A 22,535-nucleotide genomic window follows, 5' to 3' on the forward strand; every position below is an offset into this window, starting at 1 on the left:
GCTCATAATGTGATTAGATGCGTATTATGAATTATTCTCAATTTTCCGATAATAGGCATTTATCAGTTGTCAAAATCAGTAGATGGATGATTTAGGAATCTTGAAGATGATATTGGATGATCTCACTCTATACTCCCCACTGATTTGACTAGAGCCTGGCTCAAAAGTTAAACGATAGAAATTTTATTAGATTGAAGTTCAGGTTGTTGTCCAATCAATTCGTGCTCAATTCACGTTTTATGTGTAGGTCTTGCTACTAACAATTTATGGAATTGTGGTCCAGGATGTCATTATATTAAGCATGTTTTTTGGTTATGTAAAAAAAATGCAATTAATGAATTTAACAGGCTGATTTAGAAGTTCGAAAAGGTACTCACGAAGTCCTATGTCAAGATTCGTCCGTGCCTCTAGGCCCAGACCCACCAACTTTTATTACCTTGTACTTAAATCTAATGCAAAAGTCTTATCAGGTGCAACATCCGTTATACAGATTCCAATACAGATTTTCTATTTTCACTACAGATCAAGCAAACCATTTGTCATGACAATTGTCAGGCGTAAAGCGAAAACAGAATAGAAACATACGGTATGAGGCATGATGTCGACGCCAAACTCTCTCAGTTTCTATTCTGTTTTCGCATTTTCGCATGACAATTGTCATGACAAATAGTTTGCTTGCTACAGATAAAAATGATTTTTGACGTGGGATTACGTCTAACCGGAGTATATGGGAGTAAAATGAAAACCTAAACATAGAACATACAGGAAAAAATGAAAGATTCCAAATGCTTATAACTCGAACATTTCTAACTGGATCCGAAAGATGTTTGCATCAATTGTTACGGAATATTTCTACGCTTCTACCGCAATTAATAAAATGTTATTTTTCATTAGATAAACAATTGAATACCTGTAAAATGTTGAGCGTTATCTAAACGCCCTAACTACCTCGTTTTGATTGGTCCGATTTACGGTTTCCCCAACACAGCCATCAAAACCTAGCATCCTTAGGGAAATCGGCATTGCAAACACATGAAAGTATGGGGACTTTTGTTCGCAACGAAATGTGTCCCCTAACACAGACTTCAAAACCAAGCAGCGTTAGAGAAATCGGCATTGCAAATACATGAAAGTCGGGGGTATTTTTGTTCCGACTGAAATGTGTTTACCTAATTAAGGAATCTAAACTAAGGTGTCTGGGGAAATCGGCATTGCAAATACATGCAAATCGGGGTCATTTTTGTTCTGATTGAAATGTGTTTGCCTAACACAGATATCAAAATCAAGATGTCATCATACCAAATGTAAAAGGACCGTCATTAAATTTACTTGTAATGGAGAACATAATCTATTGCATAAATTGACCTTACATGGCATTATACAATCTTTTTACTCACAAAGTAAATATATTGAATTCAATTGAATTCGGAAATTGTTTCTTTCAATCAAAATTTTAATCAATTTAAACAAATGATTGCTAAGCTAAGGTAGTCCTACGTCAACCTTGCGTTATATCATAGATATAACCTACCCATTTTTTTGCTCGGAAATACAGATTTCAATGTGGCAACATTGCTCGTGTATCATATATTACCTTCTTACCCTCATAATACGTTTGTTTCAACTACACCACAAAAAAGTTCAGTTTGTCGGACTGTTTTTATTGCAGTGAAAACATTGGTAAATTCGGAAAATAGTAACATAAGTTTCCGAAGATACCATCGAGATTCTTCTAACCAGTCCTTCTTACCGCCAGTCTCTTTACCTTCCGCATTACTTCATAACACATATCGTGAGGTTTGGCTGCGTTCAATATTCATCTCGATTCCTCACTCAGATTAAGATTAGATATTTAATCAATGAAAATTTCGACGGGTCACTAGAAGTCACTCTCGGGACATATTTTTATATGAGCTGCCATTTTTGGGTTACATTGAATCGCACACAACCGCCCTTAGACAAAGGACTACGGAATTATTTAGTTCAATTCGCTCATCTATCACTTCGCATATTATTTTAAAATGTATCCACTCTGTTGGGATAACTCTTTAGTATAAAGTTTTGGTGCCCCTGGAAAATGTCGATGATTTGCGTGGTTTTGTGGTTTCGTATCTTCAGCCAGGTTGATTCATGATTTATTTTGCTCTCACGAGAACAACACACAATCTGGCAAAATGTCGCAATTTGTTTCGCACGGAGAATTCATTGCATACGTTCTTCTTCTTCTTTGTTCTATAGGTATAACAGATATCGCGATCATTTTCGTTGTTAACACACACACAGTCACAGGCGATTATATGTTTGTTCCAACACTACTGTTATTCCACATTTGTATTAAACAATTAATTTAAACCTCATGTCAATCTACATTTGGCAACGCATAAAAACAACAATGTTTGCGTGTGATGCAAAAATACACAAATGCTCCCCATCATTTCAGGAGCACCTTTGATCTGAAATGGCGAACAAAATTGCTCCGCTGTTTGCGACAAATATAATATCATTCCCAACACATTATCGGCCCTGCGAAATGGTTTTCATTAGCACTTAGAATCAAGCCAAACCACTGTGTGTGACATTAGCGTTAAGAAGGCGAGTCTGCTAAATGGAATAACAATTACAATGCGTATATTCCCTCCCTCCTCAGTGTCCTTCGAGCGTGCACTGCATTTGCATTTCAAGCGAGCAATTTTTTGTTCTCTATTATAGTGACTTTCAACACATTTCGGCTGGTTCGTCACTTTTACTTCCAGTTTTGGAAGAATATCGGGAGTGAGAATTGAACTCGTGATCTCTGCAAGCGAGCAATTTGCGTGCGCCTTATTTGCAGTGGTATATATAAATTACGCTGCACTGAAGAAGCTTGTATCGGGGTTTTCAATAACAGCGCTACAAAAGTTTTTTTTTAAATAAAACTAAAACGGTTTTGGATATCAATGAAATTCTTTATTCATGTGAAAGTACATTTGATGCCATTATGTATGGAACTCGATTTCTTTTGCATGGCCACCACGGGCACGCTTGCAGAAGTCCAGACGCTGAACCCAATTTTCGGCGGTTTTCCAATTCGGGCCAAAAATATTCGGTTATCCCTGAGCGGTAGCGATTCCCATTCACAGTAACGTGCCGGTCTCGATCATCACGATAGAAGTACGGCCCAATGATGCCGCCGGACCATAAACCGCACCAAACCGTATTTTTTTCGGGATGCAATGGTGACTCATATGGTGGATTGCTGTCTGACCAATAACGCATATTTTGATTATGGACGAAGCCATTCAGCCAGAAATGATGACAACCATAAATTGGACGTAGCGCTTCTAAAGTTGAGGACATTGACTCCGAATTTCGGTAGTAAATTTTAATTATCTCGACTCGTTGTTGGATCGTATATTTTTCCATTATGAAATGGCAAACCTTACTGACGAGGAATGTCAAGAGAGCTGGAAAAATATGGCGTCGTTTGCTGTATCTATCGGTCTATTCTTGTAGCATCGCTATCGAAATAAAGTGTTAGGTTACTCAATGCAAATATTTTAAGTTGTGATAAAAGATAATATTTGATGAAAACATCGTTCTATGCGTTTGGTAAAATCTGAACGAGGTAAGAGTTTTTGAACTCTCAATGAGCCCAAACCGTTTGCCTTAAAGTGATCCTTATCTAAAAAGTACGTCACTTAGAACGACTCTGTTTCTTTCATTTGAAATGTAATAAAAACTATCTCCGAAAAAAAAATTTTGCTTTTAGTTTTTGTTTAGAAAATAACTGTTTTCGACAAAGTAGTTTTTAGCTCTTCTTAACAGCTTAAGTAGCATTAGAGTGGCCATGAAAACATGGCTTTTTTGCTCTAACTCTCGTATTTCAAATTCTACATCTAAACTGTCTACAGACGACTTCTAAAGCTCAACGAAACAAAAATTTTGCAATACAGAACATTAAAAAAAAATATCGTCAATAAACATTTCAAACACAAAAGGGCGTGTTTAAAAAAAACACTAGTAACTATGAGTATCACTAAAATATTTACAAGTTCTGCAGAACCAAGCAAAACAATCCGTTCTTTTTGATGATGACGCTTATGCAAAAAAGTACTAAATCGATGATATTTAAATATAGAAGAAATTTTTTACTCACAAAGTTGCTCAAAATAGCAGGGGCTACAACATAGACGAACTATGTTTATCTATATCTATAAAGATAAGACAGTTAGATTTTCGATTTCATCGAAAATTTTGGACATCCTATTTTTTGATAACATTAATATTTTAATGTTAATGTAATATTTCATTGTGGTCAAGTAGATGACCATAATTTTCGATGGAATCAAAACTCTTATCTTTATAGATATAGATAAACATATTTTGACTATGTTGTAGCCCCTGTTATTTTAAACAACTTTAAAAAAATATATATATCTTTTGATATCATCGATTTACCCTTTTCTATCGCATGAGGGTCGTCGTGAAAAGAACGGCTTTTTTGCTCTAACTCTCATATTTCAAATTCTACGTCAAAACTGTCTACAGACAACTTCTAAAGCTCAACGAAACAAAAAATTTGCAATACAAAACATTAAAAAAAGTCGTCAATAATCATTTCAAACACAAAAGGGCGTGTTTAAAGACAAACACTAATAACTTTGAGTATCACTAAAATATTTACAAGTTCAGCAAAACCAAGCAAAACAATCCGTTCTTTTTAATGATGACGCTAATGAAATAAAGTACTAAATCGATGATATTAAAATATAGAAGAACTTTTTTTTTGCATAAGGGTCATCGTGAAAAGAACGGTTTTTTTGCTCTAACTTTTATACTCATATTCTTATTAGCGCTCCATCATATGTAACAACTTTGATGGAGACAGTTTTTAAAACGATCGTTGTTGTAAATAACTCTGCGTTCAATCAACATATTGTCAGGTTTCAAGCGTTCCAAAACTTTTATTGTTTCGTTGAATATACAGAGACGAATCAGCCAGCGGCTGAAAGACTTTTAAGTAAAAACAAAAAAAAAATCGTAAAATATTTTTTATTTATATTTATTTTTTCGAAATTTTAAAAACACATGTTTGCAAGAAAAATTAATTTTAATGTTGTAAAAAAAATTTTTTTTCAATGATTTTTTTTTTCAAATATTTGTATGATATTTTATAATGAAAACCTACATAATGTTGGAAATTCCTTAACCAACATTTTGTAGGTCTCATAGTTTTTGAATTAAGATTTTTCGAAAAAAAGTTGGGAAAAACTGAAAAAACTATCGAACGAATAAAATTTTAGTCAAAGAATGAGATGTAGGAAATTATTCATGTGTGGATTAAAAATAATCAAATAAATTTAAAAAAAGAATACATTGGAAAAAAATATTTTCAACATTAAAATTTATTTTTCTCGAAAAAATGTTTTTCAAAAATTTATGAATATATGAATATTCCATACAATTTCCATCAAGTTACCCATACATTGATAGACGGGCATTTTTACAGGGAAAAAGTTTTACGAACATCAACTTTTTGATGTTTTTCTTTGAATAATTACTATCAATGTTTGATTCGTAACATTTTTAATGTATAAATTATAGCGATTTATATGCTCTGCTACCTTTTTTCTATTTATAAATATATCAATGTTGCGAGTATAATATTTCAATGTTGCGAGTTTTATATTCAGGAGTCTCCATTTAAAAATGCTTTATATTTAAGAAATTATAAGAGATAAAAAGGTAATGTCTTCTACTTTATTTTTCAAAGATCTAAAATTTTTCCAAATACACTGTATTGCTGTCTTGGCTTTAGACAAAATTAGAGTTTTACTTTTTAAAATGTTTTTTTTTTCAGTGAAAAGTTAAAGAAAAAAAATTTGATATTTTTAATACTTTTAATGAAATTTAATGAAATTTGACCAAAATCTTAGATTTCATCTTTTGACCAAAATTGTTTAGGTATCATATATTTTTAGTTATATTTTTTTTGTAAAAATCAATAAAACAATTTTTACACTTTTCAAAAAGTAATTAAAAAAAGTAAAAGTAAGTAAGTCTAATTCTTTTTTGAATATTTCGTGCAAAGTTATTTAAAACTTGTGCGTTTACAAGATAAAATTCGTCATGAGCATATCCAATCGACGAAATTACACGCCAGACTCACGGTGCCTTTCGGAAGATCTAAATCTCAGTAAAATGTTTGCATTGTTTGGAGACTGGTTGAAAATTGAAATAGGAAGCGCATCCGATTTAAACAGCATCAGTTTCACGACAAATATGCAGGGTATGTGATAATTTGAAAATTCAAATTGAACAGCAACACAAAATATTTACAAAATACTGATGGCTACTAGTCGATCCATGAATCTGGAGTTATCAAACAGCAAAATGAGAAAAATGTGTAATATTTTCTCGTTCGACGAAATTTACCAGATCGTGAACTTTCAAATTTCAAATTTTTGAAATTTGAAATTTGAAAGTACCGTTCCGAATCATATTTCGGACACTTTGTTCTAATATATTGAAATGCTTAATGCACTGATGGTATAACTATAAAGTTATATAAATTATATATCACAATTGCTTCTTTAGAGTAATCCCTTTTTTTAACTATCACTTAATTTGAGAATTACAGTTGAATTATTACATAGAAGCAAACACCTTCGAAGCAAACACCTCCAAAGCGAACACTTCCAGGTTCTACTTCCCCGAGAACACAAAAAGACGTGAACACTCCGTCCGGGTCTTCCAAAGTTGGGTTATTTTCCCTTCCAAGTATTGCGAATCACATTCTAGATGCTTTGAATATTCCCGATCCCCTCAAAAGTATTATCGTTAGTTTGGTTTCTGCAATGTTTGCATTTTTGACAGAAAAATGGCCCCTCCTTGCAACCATTTTCTCTCTCGATGCCTAATTGTTCTATAAGCGATATAGATATAATTAAAGTTATTCAATGGAACTGCAGAAGTATTAAACCCAAAATCGAATCGTTAAAATTTTTAGTCAACAATATAAATTCTGACGTATTTGCTCTTTGTTAAACATGGCTTACCCCTGATGAGGACTTGAATTTTCATGATTTTAACATTATCCGTTTAGACCGAAGAGACTCACACGGTGGCGTTCTTTTGGGGATCAAAAAACGCCATTCCTTCTATGAAATCCCATTACTATCGCTTCTAGGAATCGAGGTAGTGGCTTGTCAAACCACAATAAGGGAAAAAGACCTATGCATTGCTTCTGTATATATTCCTTCCAAAGTTGGAATTTCACGCAACCAACTCGATGGAATTATCGAGATTTTACCTGAACCCAAGTTAATCTAGGGTGATTTCAATTCACATAGTGTGGCCTGGGGGGCACTCTATGAGTATAACCGTTCCTCAATCATCTACGATCTATGCGATAATTTCAATTTATCAATTTTGAACACTGGCAAAGTTACAAGAGTACCCAAACCCCCTGCAAGAGAAAGTACACTAGACTTGTCACTCTGTTCGTCCGCTTTATCGTTAGATTGTATGTGGGAAGTAATCCAATATCCTCACGGTAGCGATCACTTACCAATCCTTGTTTCTATTGCCAATGAGATGTGCCCACAGAAATTGGTCGAAGTTGTATACGATCTTACCCATAATATTGACTGGGAGAAATTTCCTAGTATTATATCAGAGAGCATCAATTCGACCCAAAAATTTTCGCAAAAATGGCTCAATGGAAAGTTTTGAAAAGTATGAACTTTTGGAGACCAAATTCAAAAATCTTACTGGAGCGAAAAAACGCAGTTACTGGCGACGATATGTCTATGGTCAAGGGAAACATCTATGAGTACCCTATGGAACACAGCCAGGTGTTTGCGAAACAAAAACCATACAAACGAAAACAAAGATTATTTCGACCGATGGATTCTTGATTTTGCCAAAAAAGTATGTCCAGATTTTGACTCTGCAGAAGACATATCTCGTAATACATCGTCTTCCAACAGTAATAACGAGACATTGTTTTTTCTATGACTGAATTCTCACTTGCACTTCTTTCGTGCAATAATTCAGCTCCTGGTTCCGATGGAGTCAAATTTAATCTTTTGAAGAACCATACATGGAAATTGTGCCGTTTCTAGGACTAGCTACATAGGTCTCCCTCAAGGTTCATGCTTAAGTTCTCTTCTGTATAATTTCTATATCAATGATACAGATGATCATCTTGCAGATGGATGTACTTTGAGGCAACTGGCAGATGATAGTGTTGTATCCATATCAGGTACTAGAACTATTGATTTGCAAAGATCGCTGCAAATTTCCTTAAATAATTTATCTATATGGGCTGTGAAGCTCCAGTGCTCAACCAGAAGACCTAATACGGCTATACAATACTACAATACTATCAGTCATGGAGTATGGTTCGTTTTGTTTCCGTTCTGCTGCTAAAACCCATATCATTAAACTGGAGAGGATACAGTATCGTTGCTTGCGTTTATCCTTAGGGTGCGTGCAATCAACACACAACATGAGCCTTAAAGTCCTGGCAGGTTTTTTACCATTGCAGGTTCGGTTTTGGGAACTGTCCTATCGCTTCTTAATCCGAAGCGAAATCATGACCCCATTAGTAATTGAGAATTGTAAGAAGCTTCTCGAATCGAACCATGATCCATGTTCTGTTCTCTCATTACATTTCTCAAGAAATAAAACCTTCAGCAGACATCTTCAGCAATAATAAGCTTTCCGAACTTCTGCAGATCTTCCGTTGATTTCGATCTTTCTATGAAGGACGAAACTCGAGACATTTCAGCTCATGTTCGATCATCGTTAATCCCTAATATTTTCGCTTCAAAATATAATCATATCAATTCTTCAAGAATGTTTTTCACTGATGGTTCAAGAATCAACGGATCCACTGGTTTTGGTATCTTTAATGAACATCACACTATCCATAAACTTGAAGACCCTTGTTCAGTGTATGTTGCCGAACTGGCTGCAATCATGCAATGAGAATAATGAGTCCTTACCACCTGATCACTATTTTGTTTTCTCGGATAGTCTTAGCAGTATACAAGCCATTTAATCCTTGAAACAACAGACGAAAGCATCATATTTTCTTATCAAAATTAAGGATGCATTGATTTTTTCTTGTTGATAAAAGTATTCGAATCGCTTTCATTTGGATTCCTTCACATTGCTCTATTCCTGGTAATGAGAAAGCGGATACACTCGCAAAGATGGGTAGTATACAGGGTACAATTTTTGAAAGACAAATAGTATCGGGAATTCTTCTCCATTTCCCGACAGCAGTCACTCACCAGTTGGCAAAACCAATGGAACAGAGATGAGCTTGGAAGATGGCTGTACTCTATTATCCTCAAAGTTCCAACGAAGGCCTGGTTTAAAGGGTTAGATCTTGACAGGAATTTTATTAGAACTATGTCCAGATTGATGTCCAATCATTCCGCGCTAAATGCACATCTCTTCCGCATAGGTCTTGCTACTAACAATTTATGCAAATGTGGTGAGGGGTATCATGACATCGAGCACGTTGTTTGGTCATGTAATGAATTTTGCGATGAAAGAATCAAACTGGTTGCCGATTTAGAGGCTCAAGGAGTACACTCACGCATGCCAGTTCGCGATATCTTAGCTATTCGGGACCCTAATTTTATATTCCCCATATATGTCTTCCTAAGAAGCGCTAATGTTATTATTTAGGTCACATCTCCTACTCCCACTGTCCATTCTCCCTTCCTTTCCTATTACACAAGCAGAACTTAGTACCCGTTGAGATAAGATCATTACAGGAGCTATTAACATAACAAGGAGGCACTGTCACTACCAAAGGTTACCGTTGCTACATTAACTGGCGATGTAGTTGTTACGACCCACCACAGGCACCGACGAGGCAACGAAGGAATAAATTTTTTTTTTTTCTATTGCACTGTAGTTGCACTGTAGTTTTAGACAATTATACTTCAGTTAATGATTATGTAGTTATAATATATTCAAATAGTTTTAAAATGTATTGCTTGATGGTGGCTCTTTATCCACTTGAGCCTAATTAAATAAATAAAGGGAAAAAAACATCACGTGACATCGTTATAATTGCGAACCACACCGCATACTTAGGGGTTCAAGAATAAAAAAATATATTAAAATTTCAGAAAGATTTATCAGTTTAATATGTTTTAAAATAAAAAAATTATAGCAATTAAAAAAACACAATAACTGCCAGAATCTATCCGTTCATCGATCACCTTCAGAATAATTTAACAGTTCGTTGAACTCTCCCTACTGAATGCAGTAAACCAGTGGTGGCCAAACTTTTCACCACTACGGGCGACTTTTTTTTCAGATTCAGTCGGCGGGCTACCAACATAATATATTTTTATTTTTAGTTGTTTCAAGCATACACAAGTTTTATTTCTTCTCAAAAACTATTTATTATAATAAAAAAATCTTTCGTTTATTTTTTCAACTGCTAACAATTTTATTTTCAATACAAATTATCTTAAATGATTATCTTGTATCTGATGAAGCGCTGGAAACGTGACATTGCATATTTTCGGCAAGCTTATCATATTTTTGTTTATAAGTACTAATAGCTATTCGTAAACAGGCTGTCAAATGGTCATCTGTCAAACGAGAGCGATGTTTTGTTTTGATAGAATGCATAGCAGAAAATGTTGTTTCGCAGAGATGAGTTGATCCGAAAAATGTTGTCAAATATGCAGCACATTTCCATAAACATGGATACTTTTCCTCGCAAAGTAAATTCTAATGACTGTTTCCAGATGAAGGTCTTGATTTCAAAAATATATCGTTATTCAAAGTGAGGATTTCAATAAATATGTGGTCCACACCCAGAAATTTTTTTAATTTCACTGATATTTCTTCAATATTGATTCCATCATTGAACGGGAATGACATGACCAATATTATGTCCTCTAGTTCAGAAATATCTTGAAATCATCTGTGGAACTCATTTCGTAGTGCAGAAATTTTCTCAGCATAACTATCATATTCATAGGTGTGACCATCTGTGTATTTAGCCGCCATGTTCTCGAACTGTTTCAAATCTCCTCTTCTTAATTGTACTTCTAGGAGTGTGAGTTTCCCCTTGAATGCATTTACGTCACTAACCATTTCAGTCACCGTTTTGTTTCTTCCTTGAAGTTTCAAATTTAAATCATTCAGCTTCGCTGTGATGTCACAAAGGAAAGCGAGATCATGTACCAACTTATAATCATCCAATTGAGGATATGATATGAGGATATGATGCCAGTTGTTATAAATTCTTTTATTTCTGGTAAAAGATCTAAGAATCTTTTAAGAAATTTGGCACGGCTCAGCCACCTAACGTCGGTTTGTAAAAGCAACTCTTCGATATCTGATTCACAATCCTCGAGTAATGCTCTGAATCTGCGTCTCTGCAAACTGCTTCCACGTATAGAATTAACTATTTTGAATGCCAAATTCATCACATCATCTGTTTTAAAAATTTTTGAACACAGTGTCTGCTGATGAATGATACAGTGGTAATTGGTAAAGTTTGGAATATCATCATCGTTTTTGCAAAGACCTATGAATCCATTATGACTTCCAATCATAGAAGGAGCTCCATCAGTCGTAATCGATACCAATTTCTGTATTGAAAATCCTGTTTCAGTAATAAAGGACTTGAACGAGTTGTATATATCTCGACCTCTCGTTTGTCCCTTCATCGGTAAAATCGTTAACTGTTCTTCTCTAACAGACATATCCTGGAAACACATTCTTATGAATTGTAAGGATAAGAACAGGCATTCATCGATATGTTCTTTCAACTCTAAAATTTTTAAAAAGATTCTTCAAACCAGTTGAACGAATATTGAAATGGGAATGAACTACTTTGTCGCTTTTAATCAGGCTATCGTAAAAACTGCAGCACCACGACCGCCTTGATAAAAATTGATAACGATATTCGACGCGCACTGGACAAAAAGATGTTAACTGTATTAGTACTGCTTGATTTCAGTAAAGCGTTTGATTCTATAAATCATCTGTTACTTTACAAAAAACTTGCACGCTGTTTTATGCTGCATGAATCTTCTGTTGCATTGATATCAAGCTATTTGTCGAACCGCTCTCAATATGTTGACTTCAACGGTACAAAATCTGATATTGTCCAGGTTGAAAGTGGCGTACCTCAAGGGTCGATCTTAGGCCCTCAACTATTTTCCATGTACATAAATTTTCGCAAATTGCAATTGGCTTTTAATTCAGTTACCAGATTTGTGTATGGACTCAATAGATTTGACCATATCTCTGAATCTTCAAAATCAATCCTCAACTGTAGCTACAGCGAATATTTGGATTTCCGAACGTGCACTATGACTTTTAAAATGCTAAGAAATGCCCCAAAATACTTGGAATACCTTTTCGTTGCGTCATCACTTCCACGAACTCATAATTTGCTACTCCCAAGATGTGAAACAAATATTTTGAGAGTTTCTATTGAAAATCGAGCAATAAGGCTATGGAACAGCCTTCCACGAACGATCAAATCAACAACATCATTCCATAAATTCAGAAGAGCGTGTAAAATGCATTTATGTGATTAGATTCTTTATAGATAGCGGTAGTAATACATACTTTGAGAACCATTATTAGGTTACATGTATTATGAATTTTATAGAAAATAAAAATAAAATAAATCTCTTCCAAATTTTTATTCATTGCTTCTGTTCTGCGCATAATGGTGTTCCTCGACAGAGACATTTCTTTGATTGAAGAAATTATTTCAGATTTATTGCTAAAATGTTCGAATAATAATTCTCCCGCTTCAATAAAACTCTCCTTCCATATTTCACCGTCTTCAAAAGGCTTCTTATGTTTTAATAAAATGTCAGCCACTTAGAATGAGGCTATTGTGGCTGTATTCGATTTAGAAGTTGATCTCGAAAAAAATTATAGGAGGTTGTGTCCAAGACACGACCGCATTGTTGACGTAGAACTACGCTGTAGTTTAATTCAAGTCGCTTGTTTAAAACTGCCGATGAAGCACATACGTACGCACACAAAGCCATATATCGATGGCTTGAAGCAACTAAATATACACACATTTATCTCTGTTTTGCGCTTTTCTCAACAGAAGCCCTTTCTGTTAATATTTCCAGTCTAGATTAGCTTAGCTGTCATCCTTTGTGGAGAGAGTTTTCCTACTGTCATGCGAAACCAAATCACTGACAAAATTCCAGAACATTCATTCTCTTGGTGAGCTGGCGATAGCCTAGCTTGATGATTCCCCACACAATTTTGTAGCTCAAAACATCAGTTTGATGCAATGATTGCAATGCCAGAGACATCAGCGAGTGAGTCATTTGGTCGCGTCCTCAGCTCAGTTCGAAACGAAGTCATGTGATGGCGTAAAACAAGGAAGAACAAGCGATTTTCATTGTTTCGTATCTAGATACTGATACTGAAAGTTTGCCTTTCCTTCCTTTCCTTGTTGAATTAAAGAGACTATGAACTTCCTCAGTTCATTCGTCTCTAGCCTTCAAAAAGGCCCTTGGAAAAATCTACTCTTTCCTCATATTACTCCTCCACCCCCATTGCCTTGAGAAAACCATTCGATCCCTCACCGTCAAGCTCGCCCAGCAACGGTGTTGCCCAGTCGGTATCCTCACGAAGAATGAAGTTGGCCTCAGCAAGATCTACTGTTTATACTTTAGGCAAATATTCCCCTTCGTTCTTCTTCTTTGACTTTGTTCACGGAGACTTTACATCCTAAATTTCACCTTCGTTGCTCGTCGATAAGTTGCTCGTTATTTATAGCTCTGTTCGGGAAAGCACACAAATGGACAGAACAAATTGATGAGAAATGGGAATGCTTCCAATTTTCATCAATTTAAACCATATACAAACTATGGGATTGTAAAGTATAGTATATCAAACAAATCTTAGGGAATTTCCGATTCGTTTGGTATGTAAATCGCCAGAATCCGTTCACGGCAAAAATAGTCATGAACGTTAACTTTATTTCATAGAAACGTGACCTGTTTTCTGATTTGGCACCCTTAATGAAAGACGTAGTTCTACGTCAAAAAACGATTGCTGTTTATTCAATTGTGTCATCAGTTGTTGCACTTTAACTTTCCATAACTCGGTGCCAAACGGATAATTACTCTCGTATTGCTTATGACATCCTCGAAAATGTCTATCCTTTGGCCACTCCTGCAGTAAACGATAAAGTTATTGAAATGGATAAAACGACTAATTGCGTGTATCACCAAATACATCTACTCAAACTTTCAACTTATCAATGTCAGTGCCATCCGTTATTTTCGATTACTTTGAACAATGTCTCATTTGATAAACATGAACCGCTCCCATCTCCTTCTCAAAAACACACACCCAAATGAACGCACAAGTACACTTTGTTTACACTCGCTGTCAGAAAATTGCAAACGCTGTTATTTCAATGCAAAATAACTTTTCTCCCTCTTCGTCGACATTTTGCTATTTGGTGAATGGAATGGAAAATTCATCGGAAATTACACCCATTGTGTGAAGCTATTGTGTGTGCACAATACGCAAACACACAAACACACACACACGGCAGACATACTTAACTATTCCGCGGCTAGAAAAGTGATGTCGAAGCGAAAATATTCACATCACACACCCACACGAAGCGGTCGGGAGGTACCGCTAAGCTAAATTGTAACTTGCTCCTGTTGTGAGCTCTACACGAACTGAGACAAACTTTGTGCCCACGGAAGTGTCGTCATTTGCCCTCCTGTCCGCCAGGCGGGTAGGCGGACGAGGAAATTGCGCGGGGGAAAGCATTGACTAATGGCGCCAGGATGTATCACATTTAGGGAGGGCGGTGTTCGAGTGTGTATTTATTCACAACAAAACTTTCCCAGCACTAAATCAATATTTACCGTTTTAGGGAAAGTTTTCTCATCAGTAATCCGACGCTTTCAGCGGGGATGAAGTGTTTTGTCGGAAGTGTAATGGGATTTTGTGCAGTGCTCGGCTGTCATAACAATGGATGGATGGTGTCCCGACTTTACGACTGTGGTTTCGGGCATGGTAACGACTAGGGAGATACTAAAATAGGAGCGGGGCGAAACATTCCATGAACAACAATGCAAAATTTGAACACCAAAACAAACCCAATGTACACCCACTCTGTCCACGCCGGCCACCTTGCAGACCAGGAACGCCACGCCGCCCAGCTGGACGGTTGTGTTGTGTGCCATCATCTGTAAAGAGAATAGAGAAAAAAACTTGACGTTACATTGATGCTGAATTGGTAAATTTCAACTAACTATAAAATAAGCTTAACGGGAAAATTGAAATTCTCATCAATTCAGGTAACTCTTGTTTTAACGACACCCCTTCTTTCTCCCGCTATCACCACTAAACATATACTCGCGGTACACACCATAATGACAGTAATTCTCATTGAACTTGTTGCAAGTTGTTCTATAGATAAGCACCATAATTAAACGAGCGGGGCGCAATCCGTATAATCCAAGGACCGATCTAGGAACGTTAATTACACTCACAATTTCCTTGTTGTTCCGCGAGCGCTGCGCCAGTGACAGCATCGCAAAAAACTCCACTCCATTGCTGCGGATGTCTGCCAGTGAGAGTGTGCCCTGGAAGTTTTACTTTGCGCTTCTGGATAGAACCGATTCACCGGTTGTCGTTGTTGTTGTTGTATGTTGTAGCCGATAATAGGATAGTACAAGACGTTACTTGAGAGACTCAGCGAATTTCACTATGGATAAAGAGTGTTCACGATAAAATTGCACACACTCAAAATTATTATTAAATTTCCAAGATATTGAATGAAATGAGTAAACTAAGTTTAATTATCTTCATTTCGCCTCCGTATCCGAATGCCCTAACCTATGATGCTCTACTTATACACTCTGTCCAACTTATATAAGACCAGGTGGTAATCTTGCTGCTCTGTGTCATTGAGCTTGAGCTTGAGCTTGGGTAGACTGTACGATTCGTAGTTGCTCTCCGTGATTGACCTGAACCAACCAAATTGCACATAACACACAGAATGACGCCTGGGGCTAGCAAATCTCTCTCGTTGTGCAATTTTCGGTGATTCGAGCTTTAAGTGGTCAACAACGACGCCGGCCACGTCCTTAGAGTCACCAGGGGGAGAGAAGGAATGTCAGTATGATATTCGCCGCCCGAAGGCCAGAAGGGTCGTCGCTATAGCGTGGTTCCCTAGCGTTTATCATGGAAGGGATAGTTGTTAGTGGGAATGGTTAAGAAAAATCAGGATTCACTGCGGTAAGTGATGTGATTAAAGGGTGTGTCACATCAAATTGCATCACGGAAAAAACGCTGTAGAAATTCGCCCAGTAGACCGATCCTTTCGAAAATTTTAGACAGTAAAATAAAAACTATTAAACAACTTTTGGCATTTTCTTCTTATTCATACTTCGAGCCCAAGCCCGTATGCTCGCACCTTCCTCTTTACCCCGTCCATAAGGTTCTGTACAACGTCAGGTTGTAGTTTTCTATGAGCAGAAATCCATTTTCTCTTGAAGTCCGCCTCCGATTTGACAACTTTTGGGTTCTTCCGGAGGGCCTGCTTCATAATCGCCCAATATTTCTCTATTGGGCGAAGCTCCGGCGCGTTGGGCGGGTTCATTTCCTTTGGCACGAAGGTGACCCCGTTGACTTCGTACCACTCCAACACGTCCTTTGAATAGTGGCACGAAGCGAGATTCGGCCAGAAGATGGTCGGGCCCTCGTGTTGCTTCAATAGTGGTAGTAAGCGCTTCTGTAGGCACTCCTTAAGGTAAACCTGCCCGTTTACCGTGCCGGTCATCACGAAGGGGGCGCTCCGCTTTCCGCAAGAGCAGATCGCTTGCCACACCATGTACTTTTTGGCAAACTTGGATAGTTTCTGCTTGCGAATCTCCTCCGGAACGCTGAATTTGTCCTCTGCGGAGAAGAACAACAGGCCCGGCAGCTGACGAAAGTCCACTTTGACGTAGGTTTCGTCGTCCATTTTACAGGCAATGCGGCTTCGTCAGCATTTCGGTGTACAGCTTCCGGGCTCGCGTCTTCCCAACCATGTTTTGCCTTTCGTCGCGGTTAGGAGCCTTCTGAACTTTGTATGTACGCAGGCCCTCCCGCTGCTTGGTCCGCTGGACAAATGAACTTGAGAAATTCAGCTTATTGACGACATCCCGGACCGAACTTCTCGGATCACGTCTAAACTGCTTAATTACGCGCTTGTGATCTTTTTCACTGACGGAGCATCCATTTTTGCCGTTCTTCACCTTCCGGTCGATGGTTAGGTTCTCGAAGTATCGTTTCAATACTCTGCTGACCGTGGGTTGGACGATTCTCAGCATCTTACCGATGTCCCGATGTGACAACTCCGGATTCTCGAAATGAGTGCACAGGATTAATTCACGACGCTCTTTTTCGTTCGACGACAGTTTTCCAAATTCACGAAAAATTGACAGTGAAGCATGGCCTACGTGATCTATACACTCTTAACTAATTATAAGCGAAAGCTGAAGATATAATTCCTAAAAATTAAATTTCTACAGCGTTTTTTCCGTGATGCAATTTGATGTGAAATACCCTTTATGTAAACGCAAGCTATTGACTACACGACGAAACAAAAACTTCATGTGTCACGCGCAGCAGAGATTATCTCTAGATGACCTGAGAAGGAAATCCTAAACAATTTATTGGACCAGCTATTGTTATTTAATTATTTAACGCATCTTTTTTGTCGAAATTTCATCGCAGAAAAATAACTTTGAGAAACCTGAAAAGGTAACCGAGTACGATTCATAGAAATTAATAGATATCTAATCGGGATGGCGAAAATAAACTTTAGAAAACCTAAGAAGGTAACCTAGAGAACTTATCTAAAATAAATCTATAATGAATAAGAATAATTTATAATCCGTTAATCATCGAGCGTATTCTTTATCGATGTTTTTAAAAAGATAAAATGATTATAAAAAGTGGACAGAATCGATGACCGCGAATGAAATCTATAATTTTTTTTAATTCTTCATTTTTGAGACTTTCAGCCTCCTGGGCTGGTTCGTCTCAGAAATCGATAAATAGAAATTAATTATTTTCGAGGTTACAAATGCATGGAACAAATGCTTTTTATTTTTTTTTATTTAAGCCATTTATTTTTACAGGCTCAGTTACATAGGTTTTTCTAAATTCGATCTGGCAACAAGATACACCTCGCACGACCAAACAACGTGCTCGATGTCCTGGTAACCTTGGCCACAAACACAGAGATTGCTACTGGCAAGATTGAAACGAAAGAATAGCGCATCTAACGAACAGTGATTGGACATAAGTCGGGAGAAGGTGCGAATAAAGTCCCGACTCAAGTCCAGACTTTTGAACCACGGTTTGAGGCTAACCTTAGGGGAAATTTAGTGAAACCACCGGCCCAATTCATCTTCATTCCATTTGCGTTGCCAGTTAGCGATGGTATTTTTACGGACTAAAGAATAAAATTCATTGAATGCGATTTGACGCTGATAAATGTCGCCCTCAATCGCACCTACCTTTGCTAATGAGTCAGCCCTCTCATTACCCGGAATTGAGCAATGAGAAGGGACCCACACAAAGGTAATGACATAACAGCGTCTGGATAAAGCACTCAAAATTTCTCGTATTCTCTCAAGGAAGTACGGCGAGTGCTTTTCCGGCCTCACTGAACGGATAGCTTCGACAGAGCTAAGACTATCCGTTACAATGTAATAGTGTTCAACAGGTCGTGAGGCGACGCTGTCCAGCGCCCAATGAATTGCAATTCAGCAATATACACTGAGCAAGGATTCTGAAGACTGTGTGAGGTGCTAAAAAATTCGTTGAACACTCCAAATCCTGTGGACTCATTTATAGTGGACCCATCAGTAAAGTACATATTATCACAATTGATACCCCTATATTTTTCATCGAAGATCGTTGGAACGATCCTCGATAGAAGCTAATCTGAATATCCATGGATATCTTGCTTCATGGACAGATCAAAATGCACAGAGGAATTGATGTAGTCAGGGAAACAAACACGGTTGGGAATATACGATGAAGGATCAACCTGCATGGAGATGAATTCATGATATGAACTCATGAATCCGGAGTGAAAATTTAGCTCGATCAGCTGCTCAAAATTTCCGATCACCAATGGGTTCATAACCTTACACCGGATGAAGAACCGAAGAGATAATAAATTGAAGCGATCTTTTAGTGGGAGTAGGCCTGCCAAAACCTCGAGACTCATGGTATGCGTTGAGGGCATACATCCCAACGCAATACGGAGACAAAGATACTGAATTCGCTCGAGTTTAATGAGGTGTGTTTTGGCAGCTGATTGAAAACAGAAACTGCCATACTCCATCACTGAGAGAATAGTTGTTCGATACAACATTATAAGATCTTCGGGATGGGCTCCCCACCAGGTGCCGGTAATTGTACGGAGAAAGTTTATTCTTTGTTGGCATTTTTTACTCAAATACCTAATATGGGCCCCCCAAGTACATTTGGAGTCGAACCAGACCCCAAGATACTTGAATGACATAGCATGAGTGATCGGTTTACCCAAAAGTTGAAGCTTTGGTTTTGCTGGTCTATGCTTCCTAGAAAAAACCACCATCTCTGTTTTCTCCGTGGAGAATTCGATCCCTAGTCCAATGGCCCAGGTTGAAAAATTGTTCAAAGTATCTTGTAAGGGTCCTTGCAGGTCGGATTCGTTTGATCCTACGACAGACACCACTCCATCATCTGCAAGTTGTCTTAGGCTGCAATTTTGTGTAAGGCAATTGTCGATGTCGCTTACATAGAAGTTGTACAAAAGGGGGCTTAAACATGAGCCCTGGGCTAGGCCCATGTAAGAGAACCGACTTACTGCCGAATCTCCGTGAGAAAAGTTCAAATGTTTCTCACAAAGCAAGTTATATAACATATTATTCAATATGGAACAAATGCTTTGGATGGGATGAAAGTAAAATCCTATGCAGGCAGAGAATATTTGATATTATACACAATTTCTCTCTTACCCTCACGCTGCGTATTGATCAACAATTGGATTTTACACAAATCAGAACGTTATACTAAGTTTTAAGTTGAATTCACATACCGTTCTGAATCATATTTCGGACACTTTGTTCTAATATCTTGAAATACTCAATGCACTGATGGTATAACTATCAAATTAACTTCACAATTGCTTCTTTAGAGTAATCCCTTGGTTTCACTATCAATTCACATGAGAACTACATTTGAATTATAACATAATCGGCAGAAATCTTACAACACTACTCATTATCGTTTGTGTTTGACGTTTGCTTCGCGTGAGCACGTAGCTGTTCATAAATATTTAAATTTCTCCCGTGTTTCATCAGTTCTCATCATCGTTAACAGTTTACTATGATTGCTTGGTAAGTGTTTCTCAGTTGACTATAAAATGAGGGGCTTAGAATGAAAGGGGTATAAGTGATTTGATTGATTTCCCTATATCGACTCTCTCTCTTTGGTTCATAACTTAGCTGCAAATACATTCCCAGCTGAATTTACCAACGTGGAAAATAGGTCAGAACCTCATCTATCGGATTCTATAGCAAACTTAAATTGGAAAGTTTTTGCAGTTGAGTTATTAACTAAATAAAAAGTTGATGAATAGAAAACAATCAAGTCACTTACACCCCTTGCATTCTGAGCCCCTCAAATATAATCAAGTGTAATGTAATTTTCGTCCAAAAAATTACAAAATAAACTGTCCGAAATTTGATTTAGTGTCTGAAGTTTGATTCTTATTCGCTTCATTTGGAAGGCATTTTATTCGATGATTTTTTTATGTTTTCAATCAATTAGGTACCAAAGTAGAAAGCTTAAAAGCATATTGAACAAATTTATTGAAAATGTTAACAAAATAATACCTGTGCAGAAAGTTAAAATCTGTTTTCTGCATCATATGCCTTAAGCGTCCGAAATATGACTTAGAACGGTAGCTAGCACTGGAACATTTTTTTCAAATTCAGTATACTATACGGTTTCAGTATCTTTCGACTTTTTTCAAAACAAAATTTAAAACATGATTCGACACGGCGGCAACAATCCATTTCATACACATACACACATATGATGAACACGCGACGAAAAGAGAAACGCACAAATTCCGAGCCCGGAATCAAACGAACAAACAACGTGATCGCACTAACACACGCGAGAAAAACGGATCCTCCACCGAACAAACCATTCATTCCTTTTTTGTTTTGGAAATCTGATCTCGGATGTTGATGCAATCCACACTGGATTTGAAAGATTCAACATATGAAGCACATTTTTATACACGTTTAACAAACTTTTGGCCGAAATTCATGAAGAAACACCAACATTTGGAAAGCAGATAAAGAGTGCACACGAGCACGTCTTGACTGCATCACCCTCACGCGAAGAACTCCACTCAAAGCTATCGAGAATGGCGTGCAAAAAATTGAAAAGTACGTTTATTACCATAGATCCTATGGTGAACCTCATAGGGGTTCTAAAAAATAGCCAAAATTTCTTATTTGGTACCCTATACAATATTTTCTATGGAGTGGGTTTGGTTTGGGGACACTTTCCACTTTCTTACCCAGCCAGGCCCTTTACGGATTTCTGAGAAGTTACAAAATCTCCTCAAAGTCCTACGTCAATTTTCCGTCCGTGTCTCTAGGCTCAGATCCTTCCATGATCTTGCTGCTTTGTGTCATTGAAAACAAACAATGCTTTAATTCATATTCTAGTGTGTAGGTATTGGTGACTACCATACATTGCATGATTTTCATATGTGTGTGTGCAAGCGCTGAGCGTAAACGAATGTTTCTGTTTTTTTTTTTAAATGTCAAGTTTCTATAAGACCAGTTACATCTTTCGTTGTTTTAGTTGTTTTGATCAATAAATCTGGAAAATGCCGAAGGGAAAAGTGCTCACGGAGAGAGAAGAAAGACAAATCGATGCATTTCACCAAGAAAATGTTGGTATTAGAGAAATTGCTCGTCGGATTGGACGATCCCATCAAGTAGTGCTCAATTATTTGGCGAATCCTCAAGGATACGTTGAGAAAGAGAGAGCTCTACGTAAATCGAAGCTCTCTGATCGGGATAAGCAGCTAGAGCAGCTTCGAATACCTCAAAATCGCATGTGCAAATAAAGCAATGTTTGAACTACTCAACTGCTCGGGTGACAATTCGTTAAATTTTGGTGAATAATCCTCACATAAAGAGGGCTTAAAAGTTTAAAACTCCTCATCTTACACCATCTCACATAGGAAGACGTCTGAGTTTTGCCAAAGCTCACATGAACCGACAGTGGGACATGGTATGTTGTGACAAAGAATGTTTCCAAAAGAATACATTTTGCTTCATAACATAACGAAGAGTTCTTCAGTGTAAAGGGTGTGTCACATCAAATTGCATCACGGAAAAAACGCTGTAGAAATTCGCCCAGTAGACCGATCCTTTTGAAAATTTTAGACAGTAAAATAAAAACTATTAAACAACTTTTGGCATTTT

At 37.2% G+C, this 22,535-nt stretch overlaps 1 protein-coding gene across 2 annotated transcripts in view; it reads right to left on the minus strand.

The window, feature by feature from the left end:
- The window catches only part of LOC129770900 (zwei Ig domain protein zig-8), a 702,824-nt gene that overhangs the window by 268,181 nt on the left and 412,108 nt on the right, over positions 1 to 22,535 (minus strand). Inside the window, exon 4 of one of the 2 annotated variants that reach the window (XM_055774072.1) lies at positions 15,147 to 15,221. In XM_055774072.1, the coding sequence (XP_055630047.1) occupies positions 15,147 to 15,221 (75 nt within the window). Of the gene's footprint in view, positions 1 to 15,131; positions 15,222 to 22,535 lie in introns of both variants that reach the window. The other variant, XM_055774071.1, reaches the window with a different exon arrangement.

Source organism: Toxorhynchites rutilus, chromosome 2 (genome assembly GCF_029784135.1).
Source record: "Toxorhynchites rutilus septentrionalis strain SRP chromosome 2, ASM2978413v1, whole genome shotgun sequence".
NCBI classification, from domain to species: Eukaryota; Metazoa; Arthropoda; class Insecta; order Diptera; family Culicidae; genus Toxorhynchites; species Toxorhynchites rutilus.